We start from the raw sequence: 15,233 nt of genomic DNA on the forward strand, positions 1-15,233 counted from the left end.
TTCAATTCTGCTTTGCTCAACCGCCCGGCCTCCTTGCCGATTCTCACCAGAAACTGGCGCACAGAGCTGGGGGATCGAACCCGCACCTCTCTGCGCTAATCTTGGTATTCAACTTTAACCATTGGGCCACCCCATGGTTTTCTCTGCAAAATTACCTTCCGATTATGCCTTCAATAATATTGATGTATTTTTTTCTCAGTATCTATTCGTCGATTTTTCGTTTGTTCATCATCCGCATTTGAGTATTTAGTGCGATATTTTACGGAGCCAATTATGAAAAAGTCTACCATGAATGTCGAACGTGGCGCGGAAGAATATCAGTTTTCTCTCCACGTGTCGAAGATTTTGTATTTATTTTCTTTTTTTATTTAAGACATCCATACAAATATTATCTTCAATTACTTTCATTTATAACATAATCCTAATTAGGTTTTTCTAATGCATGTTGTTGAATTTTCTTGAAAAAACTTTTGGAATTATTTTGATGAATAAATGATTATATATGAAATTATTCTAAAATAACTTTTTCAAGAATAATAAAAAAGTCAAGAGGCACAATTATGAGCAGCTTTTATTATTTTTATCATCACCGTAATGATTTTTGAGTGGAGACTAGATGCTCATGCGCAATATTACGTTCCTGGATCAAGCCATATTACAACTCCAGAGCCAGACAACACAGATGTTGTGGCCTGTTAACAGTTGGAATCGGTGAGAGTTGGATGTGAAAGCTATTAGCCTTCGAAATGCCTCCGCAGCATCGAATGAAAGCCGCTAACGAAAAAGCGGCGAAAAACATCACGAACAGAGGAAACGTTGTCACTAGCTCGGTAAGTTTCAAAAAGTTCATGTTATTCATAATCGTTCGAATACTAGTGTAAAGCCCTGTCATGTGATAACGTTGATTCAGTGAAGGGCATTTACGTGTGAACATGAAATCTTGCTTTTCAATGGTCAATCGTGTCATTGTGGCTTAAGGGCAGGCCATGCAGACTAATGATGCAGTTCAATGCCAAATCATCAAATGCCAACTAACGTTAAGATAAGTTATTGAGTTGGTCTCATTTTCACTTAGTTAGCTTACTTAGCTACCTTAATTTACATACTGAATTTTTAATTTCTGTCCTTTTGCACTATGAAAAATTGAAAATTAGGCTAATGATCTGTTGGTCAGTTAGTGAACATGAATCACAAGTTAAAAAATCATTCTTGTCCAAGAATCTGGTAGGCTAATCCCCAATAATTCCTGTCAATAAATAAGCTAGGCCTAGAAGTTAGTGGAGTAAATAAATAATCACAGTATTCCTAATTCTGTGGTTAATGATGAAATGATAATGTTTGAGTTTGACTTTTGAGTCAATGATGCATCAAATCAGCATCATTGCTTGTAAAATTGCTATGCAATATTAAAAATTTTTTTGAATTAATTTCTTACTTACAGTTTCTGCCTTCTGCTCTAATTTGAGAGCTATTGTTTTTTTCTTTGCCCAAGCTTAGGAAAATTTTTTAGATCAATATCAGCAATTTTGTAATCACTACTGATCATGCATAGCGACAAACCACAGATTTTTTAGAGTGAGTTCATTTTTAATTTCCCCATTTACTCAGTATTTGGACCAATTTACAAATGTATGATAATGCTGGTATCCATGATACTTTACTGGTCTGCCTATAGAACTTGAAAATTAACTTGTTGGAGAATCTAAAAAATTCTGCATTGCCACTAGCCCACCCACTGTGCAGAGAGTGAACGAAGATTTAAAGACCTACGGCGACGCATTATCGGCCAAATTTTTGCCTTCAGAAGATCTTGCCGACACATTTAGATTGAAATTCTTGCATTTAATATATTTCTCAGTCTGCAGCCAACTATTTAGAAAAAAAGTAAGGTTTCCGGTACGGTACGTTGGATGGATTACGATGCAGCGAAGCTTGTCCGGAAATCAGTTGTGATGAGTTCCCGCAAAAAAAGTAAACAACGTTTTTTTTATTGCGTAGTTTCGGTCACATTAGAGCGGTCAGACTGCTTTATTACATGTTCAGTTGACACTTGCTGTACAATCGGACTGTTTTTAGGGTAAAATTAGTTATTTGGATTTTAGATCAAAATGCTATCTAAAAAAAGGAACTTGGCTGACTTAACCCAACCTAAGAGCTTTTTGTAAAATTTCGATGAACAATCCGACCCTTTATATAAAGGTGAGTGGGTAACTTAAGTTACGTAACCCCCATGTTAGTAAATAAAGGTGAGTGGGTAACGTAAGTTACGTAACCACCATGTTAGTAAATAAAGGTGAGTGGGTAACGTAAGTTACGTAACCCCCATGTTAGTAAGTCGCGAAAAAAATCGGTTTTCCGATGCCGACCGCCAAAAATGGATTTCAGATTCGTAATCTACACCCCAAAAACATATAATTAAAAAAAAAACACCCTTTTTTTTGGATGTAGTTAATCTGCAATAATACCGATTTATTAGGGTTGTAGTTCCTAAATTCCCCATAGTCAGTTTTAAATATGCAGTGAAAATATTGCTGCTAAATAAATCAGTTTAAAAGTAATTAGAGAGATATGCCTATCACAAAATTGATACAAAATAACTTTTGGAATTTTTATTAGTTGATTTGCAGAATATGTACCATAGTCTTGATTACAGTCTTCGAATTTTTCTCGTATGTGAATATGCTTTGCTATTGTGTCGTTTACTGGCATATAAAGATAGAAAATTCTTCATTCAATTTTAAATAAATCATTTATAATATGGTTTTTCTTAGTCATTAACAATCATACAATAACACCAATAGTTGTTAGAAAGACTTTACACACTGCACCAAGCAAAGAAGCATTAGCCCTGATTCCTTCCATTTATGAGCCCTAAAAAATCACGCAATGCTGAGCATGGCCCATCACCCATCAATCTATTACCCTGCTGCATTAAAGTTAAAATAAATTGAAAATTAGATTTGTTGGAAATTTTACAGCAACTCTAAAATTAGGCAATTAAAAAATCTGTAAAAGTCTGTTTTTGCTCCACTGATGAGCCCGTTTATTTGCACTTGACAATCCACAACTAATTATTCTGCCTATAGCTACAACTAAGCAATTCAAGTTTACAACTCTCATCCATTTTAAGAATGGCAATACTGAGCCTATAAATTTTAAAAACTATCAGCATATTTTACTGGAACTGCAAGATAGTTACTGTGAATATTTTGAACTTTCCACTTGCAATTGATGGTTTGTCAGTTTAGATGTTTTTCTTGCTGAAAGCATAATATGTCATATTTTGTCATCTCTACATGTTAAATGGGCGCATGATTCTGTTATAGGTAATATTCATATTTGTTTACGTGAAAACTATAAGGGTTTCTTTTTCATTTCAGAGGCAAGGCAGTGATAAATATCCTGTTGGTCCCTGGCTGCTGGGTCTCTTTGTCTTCGTTGTTTGTGGTTCAGGTAAGTTACTACAAAGTGCACTTATGCTCTGCTTTATTGTTGGTTCTTTTATCTTGAACAGAATTTTATATCCAATTTCTGACTGGTTTGGTTTTTTTCAATCTCCTCAAAAAGTTGATGGAAAATATAAAATACTACAAGCATTGATTTCTGACCATTTTACATCTTCATATGAGCTAACAAATTGGAAAACTTGCAAACCATGATCATGTAAAACTTCCTACATTTGAGTTGTTTATATGCATATACACGTCTTGAATTGTGAATCATTTTTAAACCAAACGACTGAAGAGGTTTTTGTTACAAATGCATGCATCTCCATTGGACATGTTGCTCTTGATTTAATTTATCAGTACTATCAACCTCAAATGAAGCCATTAGTATGACTCTTCATTTATTAATCTAACTTTCCACAAATTTCACTGATCTGTCTTCATATTTTGCAGCTGTGTTCCAGATCATCCAGTCCATTCGTATGGCTTGATCAGGCATCTTGACCGTGTCATCACCTTGGCTCCTCTTTGGTACAACTTTTGAAAATTCATCACTCGGGCTCCGCATTCTAATATTGACCAGTTGCTACAGTATTCTGGAATAAACTTTGGTTGTTTGCGCCTTCTGATAGTCGACTCATATTGATTTTGGAGTTTGCTTTCCCATTATGAATTTATTTTTGTTGTTTTGACATTTTTGTACTGGCTGCACAAAAATTTGGATTCAATCAGTTTTGGTGTTCATTTCTTAAAGTAAAGTGTGTGTGTGTGGCTGTGTGCTGCACTGAGGATCTGCTATATCTGGCCATTTTCTACTTTTTTAATGCGTTCAGCTTTTATATTGCATAATTATGTTCTAGAATAATTTTGTTGGGTTTGGTAGAAGTTTGTTTCCAAACCCAATGATGTTTACCCCGAGTGAAACAAATATATTTATACGTAATTATTGCCTTGCTCTTGTTTAATATGATCGTCTATTAAACAATTCATGGGCCATCTGATTCTTTCTGTTCCTTTACATTTAATTCAGCTTTCGTGTGCGTGTACATCATTGGTCACGAAATTTTACAGCCTGTAGGTTACTTTTGTCGTAATCCATGCGGGTCATAACACAGCCGAATGTGAGCAGAGGGCTGTTATTATTGGTTTCAAGAATTGAACAAGTACGGTTCTTGCAACGAAAACAACAGATCAGTAAAAAGAAAACGGCATTTCATTTTAGTTGACCTCTCAATGGTCCCGAAGTGAGATTTCTTTTGAAAAAATAATATGTACAGCGAAGTGCCCTGCTGTCGTCGCCAGAAAACCGCGTGACTATCACTGACGAGTTTCAACTCAATTATTTCAAACTTGTACAGCTGTTCGTACCGATGCACCAGGCTTAATTTAGAGAACTTAAGGATGCAAATGAGGGAGCAGCTCGTTGGTTTTACAATTGTTTATTAATAAATCTAGCGCAATGTATCGCGTACAAAATGCAGAATGTATTAGACTCTCGAAGAATCTAGTTTTTTGTCATGCGCGAAAGGCGAAGAAAAGTTGCAAATTTATGAAAAATAATATAATTATGAATGAGGCAAGAGCTAGCAAACGCAGAACAGTATTAAATATTCAGCGAAACCAGCAGGTATGTCAAAACGCGCCGCAGCAATATTTGCGGGCACTATTCGCTACACGGTAACACTATGCTCATTACTCCAGATAAAAATCACATAACTTCGCGACGTTATGATCATCGACTAAAATATTTCATCACGTCAATAATTAAATTAATATATGACATCTTAGAACACAGAAGTGGTACCAAGTAAAGTTGCCAGCAAGCCTCAATGTAACTGGAAGCTTTTAGTTGAAGAGCGTACAGCGTATGTTTGATTACAAATGAAGCAAATATTCATCAAGTTATACAAGACGCTGGCCAAGGCTCGGCAGCTGACGGTCCATCAGAACAGACTCGTGTCGGTGCACGAGAATCGCACTGCGGAACTTTGGCTTAGGTTTAACCCCAAAAATGTCGAAGTTAAACGGATGCAAAAGCTTAGGATTGTGAAGTGTAGACATCAACAATGGAAGAGAAATTTAATCGATTCAACCTATAGTATTACACAAATAAACCTTAACTAAAACCAATAAAATAAGATTCGTGCAACGAGAAATTATACCTCTGATCAAGTGAAAAAAGACGAAAGTCACATATTGTGTGTTGATTGCATAAGTTTTGACAGATCGAATGCAAAGCTTAACAGTTATCTTAGAGAGCTACGAAGACGAAAGACGTAATGGATCACGTATCTTAGATCTAAATATACGTATGCTGCATAACTATTCACCAGTCATTTTTAGTGAAGAGATTTAAGGGAAGGAATTATTTCAGGCAGAATACGAGGGTGCATGTCGGTTGTGATATGTGAACATAATTGGCGAAAGAGACGCAAATGACATAGAACAATTGCGAGAAATTTTACTAAACTATCAACTGGGAGAAGAAACGTGTTGCATATTCAAGGCGAGTTCAATAGAATAAGCTACGTAGGTTTACGAGAAAAAGAAGGCAAGAAGACTTAGGTGTGTTTGCAGTTCCAGAATTGAAATTTTCACAGGAATAGTAAGTTCAAGGATGAACATCAAAGCCGTAATATTTTGATTCATTGCTCAACTAACGATTTTCACTAATGAAATGGAGTCGCTCCAAAATTTTTCATCTAATTGACCCTCTTTCTTTCAACTGGAACATTCACTGGAGAATGAATCAGAGATCTGGATCAACATCAAGCTAAATTTTATGCACAAAACTCATCAAAGGCTTCATTTTCCTTTTCAGTTGCAGCAGAAGCACCAAATACAGTTAAGACTGTGACTCGCACAGCATAATTGAGATGACCGTATCACAGAAAGGACAGCATCGTTATGTTGCGCGTTCACTCAGCGGGGACACATTAAGGACAGAGAAGGACATCAAGGTTAACCATTACAACGGGACACATTAAGGACAGAGAAGGGCAGCTTAGAGTAGTAATATTGCATAGACTTAATGTTGTGATGTAACACAGTAGAAATATTGTCATGAGATTATTTGATCATTAAATATGGGTATTTACCCAGTATTGTAGCACGTGCACTGAACAGAAGAGAAACTAAATACACAATATAATAGAGGAATGAGATTGCAAGAACAATGAATGTCATTGTAATGAGACATCTTCATCATAACAATACCTGATGAAATTGGCAGAGCAACAGAATTACAAGCTAAATCATCGGGCATCACGAGATTAATTTTTGGACAACGCCGGTTCATCAAAACGAGCTGTAGAACTCAAGTAAACGCTACACGGTAAACCTATCAACACAGAAACATTGCAATGGGAAAAGAACTAACGCTCATTATCAACGTTAAATGACAAATTCCATGTTTGTAAAAGACGTACATAAAGCATTGCAATGACGAGCCTTAAATTAATGTGGTGGAAATGAGCCAATTGTTAGATAATCCTAAAATTTACATGGATATGAAAATATAAATTCAAAATTTAATGAATACTGTAAAGGAAAAATACTCAGTTGATAAATACTTAAATGCAATATCACAGGAAGAGCTTATTCACGTAAGAGGAATGCTGCTAATGATCAGGCACAATATATATGAGGAAAGATAGCTTGAATATTGTCTAGTTGCTATGCTTTAGGTGTGTTTAAGATCTGTTATTGACGCTTAGCACGGCAATAAATGCATGCAAATCGAATGTAAAGTTACGTCATTTGTACTTGGAGAATAATCAACAAGGGATAACACATAAAGCTGCACAATAAAGTTACTTGAGACACGTATGATTGAGCAGCTAAGGATGAAACAAGCAAAGAAATGAATGCCTGCCTACCTTGATCAATTCACACAGTAACTATCGATAACATGAAGCAATCTTAAAATTTAGCAAGAATAGTTTTACATTATCAATACAAAATTACGATTCAGTTTAAAGGCACTTCGAAGCGATGCTGAACGATGGGCCATCATCCTATCAAAAGGCACAGGTTCAAGTTTTGTTGGTCGATCATTAGGCAAAAGATGGAATATGAAGCTCATTTGAAACCGTTGTATTTCAAGTCCGAATATTTAACAAGAAAAAAAATGTAGACCAGAATGATCGTGTCCTTGACAGCGGTAATAACACAAAAATATGGAGCTTCAAACTGAGAAACCATGGGTTTAGCACTGAACATAGTTTCAGTTACACTTTAAATTATTTATTTTCCAACATCACTGAACATTGGCACAAGATACATTCAAGCTGAGACACATACAAGACCTTACACCCTTAACGCTATGATCAGATCACTAAATGAGATTCATTAATAAAGGTAGCTGTGCTAAAATTCTTTAAGAATCTGCGTTTCTTACATTAAAATAAAATTCAACAACAAATGGAGAATGATTCAAGTTACTTGAAATTACAATAAACTGGTAGAGACTAAACAGATTGTTCAGCAGATGTTCGGGCATTCGTTTTGGCCCGGTGTGGAAGAGTGCCATTCTGTGGGAGCTCAATATGTTCATCATCTTGTTGTGTAGAGGATTTATTGAGCGTGTTAGTGTCATCAGATTGAGAGCACTCGCTATTTTCAGGTTGCCGCGCAGCATAGCCCAATTTATGTAGGACAGCCACCCGCAGTTCAGGAAAATCAGAAGTGCTTTCAAGAAGAGTCAAAAGAATGTTAAGAACATTCTTAACTAGAAATATAGACACAGGCTCACGCATCATGACCCAGAGGTAAATGCGGACACACATGTATGGTATGTTGACGAGAAAGAGATGCAGCATAGTGTAAATAAATGCAAGTATTGTACTGGATCTAACACGGCCATAGTCATTTTGGCTTAGTTTGTACAGGCAGATATTGGGAAGGAGGAGTGTAATGCAACCAAAAGATATTATAGTGTTTTCAAAAGCAAATGAGAAAACCATTTTAGTCTCTGACACAAACAATAAAGATAGGAATGTGATGGCATCAAAGATTTCAAAAGTGTAATTTTTGACCAAGTTTGCAATATACAAGGCCCGCATTGAGTGCCTCGCAGCATCATAATGGCCTTCCACAAACACAAAGAAAACCAAAGCAGTCAAGGCAATGGCCATCTTCATCACTTGAGGTGTAAGGAAAGACTCTTCACTAAGCTGATTGACTATTTCAAACTTGAAAATCATAGCAATTTTCATGATGAGGAAGAAGGAGTAGAACATCCAAGAAATGTAGCCTAGTGGATGATAACCCAGAATGTACTGGTATCTCTTGAAAATGGATTGCTGCTTTGCAGATTCAGAATGCTTGGCATACGATTTTCTTTTGACTAACTGTTCATCAGACTTCTTCCAGTGGCTGTAACTACGTAGCATTGTGAGAGCAAATATCATAACCACAAGGAAGTCTGCAAGGAACCAGAAGTATGGGCGGGTGTCATTAGGTGCAGCAGTGATGAAGAACAGGTTCAGGATTGCACCTTGAGTGGCGGAAGCCAAGATGAGCACCAGCGTCAAGAGCGTGTGAAAGACAAGCTTCCGGGTCAAGATGAATGGACACACACCATTTACTGCCATTATGTACCTGGAAAATCAGAGTTAATTAACATACAGAATAAGTAAGTTAAACAGGTAACCACATTAAATGCTTATTTTACTAAAAAGGTAAAAAACTATAAAAAAAACTTCTAATTCAGAGGAGTGTTTTCAAATTCCTAGCATTCTAAAGCTAATCCCCAGTTAGGTTCAAGCCCTGAGCATTTTTAGTTGGTCATTGTCTTCAAGACAATTAAGATATCATTATACTTCTGGAAATTATGTAACTGCTCATTTCATTTATATTCATAAATTTGAAAGTTTTCAAATCTATTTTCAAATTTTCATTGTTTGAATATTCATAATACCTACACCATCACTACTTTGCCATACTTAATTAATGAGCCTTTGCCACTAACAATTATAATTCAGTAGCATACTTATTGCAACAGTGATGATACGGTAGGTATGCATTTTGCACCGCAGAAACGGAGGTTTGCAAGGACTTCTACAAGAAAAATTCCAGCTAAAATCTTTTCATTTTCAGCATCAAAGAAAATGATCATTGCTAAAATAATACCCAACTAGAAGAATCTATTATGGATGGATATAAGTAGAATTGAAGTAAAATATTTTTCCCTAACAGAACATATTTAATCTCAGTGCAAATTTAGCAATGGCTTCCTATTTAGAAACAGCAAGTTCTATGGTCACATGCATGGTTGCATTTTTCAGCAGAACTACTATTTCAATACTTTCACTGCTTATTTAGGAAGAAATGATAACCTATAAGTTTTTAAACAAAACAATTTTAATCTACTAGTTTGATGCAACTTTGCTCAGGAATGGATCTTGTTAAAGTAGGCACAATGTAGGGCAGGAATGCACAGTATAAGGCAGCTTCTGGAAGGCCTTGTATGCAACAAGGCTTCTAATAATGTGGCAGTTTGAGAATTTGTTCAAAGGTAGGAAAATCCCAATCATGGAGCACGCTGTGTAGTATCTAGTATGGGTCTTACATGCAATTTTTCTAGCTCTGAGGAACTAGCACCTGAATGAATTAAGCGAATTTAAAGAGAGTTAACTAATTACATGGTTAGGTATTTAACCCAAATCTGTATATCTGTCAGGGAAGTAAATTTCAAAATGAGGCCTGGAAAGGCATGAAAATTCATAGTGGCAAAGCAGCGAGTGTTTTAGACTCTTCCTTAGGCTCATGTTTGAGCCCGATAAGTAGACCAGCAAAGTATGATGGATACCAGCATTATCATTCATGAGACATTGGTGTAAATCTCAAGTACACAAGGAAACTAAGAATGAAGTAATTATAAAAAATCTGTTTTGCCAATACGCGTGGAATCATCGTGTAATTCTATATTTAATATAAGAGAACATGGTATTTTGAGATTTTTGACCAATCAATGCTCCTTTACAGACTGGTACACAGCACACTAGCCCACTTCTCACATGACACAAATGCGTACTGAATGAACACAAGACAGCATTGGCCAACAACAACATGTCAACTGACAACAAATGTGAAATTTTTTAATATAAAAGTGCTTTTTGAAGTTGGTCATTAAATGCCTAATAAATAATCAGAAATTTATGTATCCACATAGATTTCAATGCTGTTAACATAGAGAAACATAAATACCATCAAACAGGGTAAGAAGGGACAGATTTGAGCATTTTTTGTTAATAACTTCTTACCATGAAACATTTCATAAACAAGTTTAGGCTCAGTTTATAGCTCTTTGCGAGGGCTATCCAGTGGCATCTTCAAAAAAATTCCATATGCTATTCCTAAGGTGCCAGACACAAAATAAAACCGTCCCAATTTACCCCTCAAAGCGGGGTAATCCGGGACACTGGTAATAAAAGTTAATTTTAAAACGTTTGAAGGGTAGTTTTTTTATATTATTCGAACTTCGAAGTAGTTCCCTCCAATATTATTTAGCAAATTAATGCTACTTTTTACCATCTGTGCACGCATGAGTTTGTCAAATTACAACAAAAAGGAGATAATTAACAACTGAATTATGTATTGACGTTATCATTTTTCGTGCGTTGTCATAATTTTTTTATTGTTTGGTTTCATTCAGCTCGTTGAAAGTTAATTTTTAGCCCCTTACAGATGAGAAGCCAATTAAAAACAAAGCTATTTATTGACATCTAAATAAGTATTGAGAAGTAGTCATTAATTAATTACTATCATTATATAAAAAATCTAAGGAGATTATTTAAAAATGTAATGGAACAATGTAATTCTCACATGAAAAATTGTTTTCAATTTTTTTTAAGAGAACTCGATCGTCGAGTTGCATCCTCTTATTTGTTTTAAGTGGTGTCAATAATCTTCTACCATTGAAGTGTCATTAGAGTGGCTTTTTCTATTTTTATAATTTGAAATGTGCCATAGGCAATGTTTAAATAATTTCTTATGAATTTTAATAATAGACATCGGCTTTTCTTCAAGTATTTTTTAATTTTACTGAGTATTTCAGTTTAAAACTTGTATAAACAATCGTGAAGTGCAATACAGCTCGCCATTGTACTTGTCAACAAAACATTTACAAATTAAAAGCAAAAAGCGGTCAATTTTACGAAGAAATGCGTGTAACTGAGGTCATAATTATTATTAGCAAAAGTTTTTCTGTGCATACCAGTGTCTGTTTAAGGAAGAATGTTGCTTTTATTAATTTATAAATGATCTTGAAGATTAGAGTCATTTTGCTTTCCATGAGTAAGTTAAGACAGTGTTATTGCTCTAAGACTATTTTGCATTGATATACCGCTTACACGAACACTGCTGTGAGCGCAATCTTCATTGCGCAGCTGGCAGCTGCACTGCTGCAGGCAGTGTTATCTAGACTGTCAGCGTGGGAGGTTGTCTGACGGAGGCTGCGAGCCGCTCCTCTAATTTAAGTTCGGCGTTCACAAAACTCAAATTACCAAGGTAATTTAAAATTGATATGTAATTGCACTGTGAGGGAGAGTCTAAAAAACTCTCTGCTTTGCTACTATGGGGAGTGGGATGCGAGAAAGAAGCTAGGTATTTAATTCAGTGGCGCGTTAGCCCACGTGATATGTAGTTCTGCTTGTCTGTACTCTGAATTGCGTGTTTAGTGTGCATGATGGAAAACTCTGCTTTGCAGCGTAGTTATAATTACTTAATGATGTTTAGTTCATTGTGATCAACTCAAGAGACAAATTTTTAACTAACTAACACTTTTTATAAGTCTAATTTTAATTGTTGAGTGAAAGGTGCAGGCATACTACAACTTCCAGTTTCAAGTGATTAGGTACTTTATAGAAACTGAGCAAGTTAGCGTACGCCATACCCAGGATGGTGCTTTTTCCGCGGATTAATCCGGCGTAAACAAGGCTCTGAGAACTTGCCCCGGCGTACGCCTTGGCATACATCAGGAATAATTTGTGTGCTTGTGGTACACCCCTGGCATGCATCAGGAAAAATTTGTGCACTTGGCGCAGACACCTGACCGCCATCGCGGGACCGGGCTGCGTACGTGTTTTAAGCCTTTAAGAAGTTCATTGTTTGCCTCAAATAACGATGTTAGGAATGGGTACTACCCATTCCCCAATGGGTAGTACTTTTTCTATCCAATGGGTAGAGAAAGTGGTCTTGGTGGATCAAAATAATATATGAACCTTTGAAATCAGAATTCCATCCTGCGCAGGTCTAAGAAGTGGTGGTGGGCCGGTGGCCATTGTTTGCATGGGATGGAGTCTCAATGCCTAAGTTGTGAATGCACGGTTTCAATACCAGAAGAAAGAAGCAAAGATAAGTCTGTTAAACTTTACAAGAAAATTGGTAATATCTGTACTGAAATCTCATGGAATTGGAATGAAACAAACAGGGCCTCAATCACACCTTTCTCCATCAATCCTAGATGAAATGAGATACCTACAACAATCAGCAACATTGGACAGGGTGATCACTGATCAGAAGCACTGCAGAGCAGCAGATGCAGACAGTAACATCAGTAAGGAATTAAGGATAATGCACTCAAGATGACATGAGGCTGACTCATCACATTTACAATTTGTAAAAATGTGTAACCTTCCAGTTCATCCCTAATGCATGGAAGCATTTCATACTAAAGATCAGATTACAATGTAATTCCATTATGTTTTATGGAAAAGACTTATCATCAGGATTCAGGACACAGGCGTCAGCCTGGGCTTAGCCTTAAAAAGCCTTTAGGCTAGAAAATTACTATTACCTAGCTTATTATACTTATAGCAATTAGAAACGAAAAAAATTTACATACTGCAAAAATACTCACTAATTACGATATGTGGTAAACTAAGAAATCTTATTTTGGTAACTAAAACGAAGCAATGCACGTGGCGTAAGCAGTAGGTATGTAAACTTCGATGGAAAGACACAACAAACACTCCCCAGCACCTAGCACAACTCCTCTCAGGCAAATGACGTTATTGCGACTTGCGACCAATGTTGCCAACTTTTTTTAATCGCCGAGAATACCAGATGCAGATTGCCTGGCTCAAAATACCAGATATATACCAGAACTTTTATTTTCCAAAACAGATTATATACCTTCAAGTTTGAATACAATATTCGTCAAAAATAATGGTTAGAAGAAGAAAAGTAAATTTTTATCATTTTTACAGTGCATATTTCAAGCTTCATGAATTATGCGGAATGGGAGACTGGGTCTCCCATTACGTTTGAAACCTGCGAGATACGTCGTCCGATTTTTTGGGAGCGCTGGCAGGTTGCAACAGTTCCTCAATCAGGAAGAGGACCCTAAGAAACAGAAAACGGGGAAAAGGATGTTTGTTTTCGTAGCTTATGTTTGGAATTAAATTCAAGCCTTCCAAATAACTTTTAGTTCAGACTTGTCATCGCAACGTTTGTAGTTATTGTGACGTTTCATAATTAGTTATTCTAAATATTTTTTGCGAAATTCTTTCACGTCTAAGTTTCATATATGTTACGTGTTTACGTATTGAACAAATTAGAGTAGAACTACTATGCTGTCAATAGTAGGTCATGTAAGGCCAGCAAGCCTTTAATACTTCATTTGTGTACCAGATTCCACCAAATACAGTTCCCGAAACCTATAGTCTCGTCTCTGCCCATCTTCCTCCTTAGCTAGCTTGGACTTAGAAAGTCATACGACTAGCAAACGTTACAATATACATTGCATTATTGTGTAAAATCTGCATAAGGAAGTGGAGCCACAAATCACATGGAATAGTGTGTTTAACTGGAGATAAAATTTCACAAGAATGTGGTAATAGGCAACTCACCCTTTGCTTTTAAACCACCAAACAGAAACGCAGGAGCTCGCGTCGCAGAGCTAGGTTCGACAACATTTTCGTCAAAAGCTATTTAATCACTGATCATTGAGCAATGATGAACCATCACTCTCGTGCACTTGTTGCACTATACACTTTGTCAAATATTAACATTGTCATTGGAGTCATTTCATCAAGTGGTAATCTCGCGATTCCAAAAATGGCAGGAAAGATCTAGTCGCACCGTTGGAAAAGTAATCTATATGCATAATAGAAGACCACGCCCTGGTCGAATTTTCAGTTATTGCATGCAAGTTGCGCGGCAGCGTTGATTACGGATTGCAGTTTATCAAGTTCTGTGGCCGGAAGTCCATAGAGTGTGGCATTACCAAAGTTCAATCTGGTCAGAACGAGCATCTCCTCGAAGGCCTCGAAGACGGGCCGCGAGAGGTATCTGCTGACACGACAAATTGGTCACAGAGCGCCAAAGCCAGCGGTGGTCACATTGGCAATGTGATTGTTCGTAGAATGTTTTGAGTTCAGCTGAATGCCAAGGTTGCGAACCGAATACGCATGCATTAACAGAGCTGGGTAGCGCTACTTTAAAATGTAGCGGCCGCTACCGCTACCGCTACATGCTCTAAATGTAGCGGGCGCTACCGCTATACCCACAAGATTGTAGCAAGCGCTACCGCTACCGGTACCGCTGCCGCAACAGTAAAATGTAGCGCTGCTACATTATCCGCTACAATGGCCAAATTTATTTCAAATCTCTAAATATTTATTGTTCTGCTATTGGGGTTTACTCATAAACATTTAATGACAATAAAACATTTTCAAAACATATCAATGCAACTTTATTGCAATTAACCTAACCGAACTAGTACGGGTTAGATACAGTAAATAAAAGTTACAGTTATTTTTATGTTTTACATTCCCTACATGG

General features: G+C 36.6%; 2 protein-coding genes across 3 annotated transcripts; one reads left to right on the forward strand and one right to left on the reverse strand.

Moving 5' to 3' along the window:
- Positions 1 to 661: 661 nt before the first annotated feature.
- Positions 662 to 4,442, forward strand: LOC108681407 (stress-associated endoplasmic reticulum protein 2). The gene is made up of 3 exons (XM_018170429.2): positions 662 to 830; positions 3,381 to 3,453; positions 3,900 to 4,442. The coding sequence occupies exons 1-3, from the start codon at positions 747 to 749 to the stop codon at positions 3,935 to 3,937; spliced, it is 195 nt and encodes a 64-aa protein (XP_018025918.1). The 5' UTR covers positions 662 to 746; the 3' UTR covers positions 3,938 to 4,442.
- A 427-nt stretch (positions 4,443 to 4,869) lies between these two features.
- On the reverse strand, positions 4,870 to 13,439 carry LOC108681419. Of its 2 annotated transcripts, none has more exons than XM_018170441.2 (2): positions 13,309 to 13,439; positions 4,870 to 9,047 (listed from the first exon to the last, which is right to left on the reverse strand). In XM_018170441.2, exon 2 carries the CDS (start codon positions 9,038 to 9,040, stop codon positions 7,916 to 7,918), a length of 1,125 nt encoding a protein of 374 aa, XP_018025930.1. In that variant the 5' UTR covers positions 9,041 to 9,047; positions 13,309 to 13,439; the 3' UTR covers positions 4,870 to 7,915. The 2 variants fall into 2 exon arrangements, with proteins under 2 accessions (XP_018025930.1, XP_018025931.1); XM_018170442.2 differs by having other exon boundaries at positions 13,294 to 13,439.
- Positions 13,440 to 15,233: the final 1,794 nt, after the last annotated feature.

Source organism: Hyalella azteca, unplaced genomic scaffold (assembly GCF_000764305.2).
Source record: "Hyalella azteca isolate HAZT.00-mixed unplaced genomic scaffold, Hazt_2.0.2 contig3778, whole genome shotgun sequence".
Lineage (NCBI taxonomy): Eukaryota > Metazoa > Arthropoda > Malacostraca > Amphipoda > Hyalellidae > Hyalella > Hyalella azteca.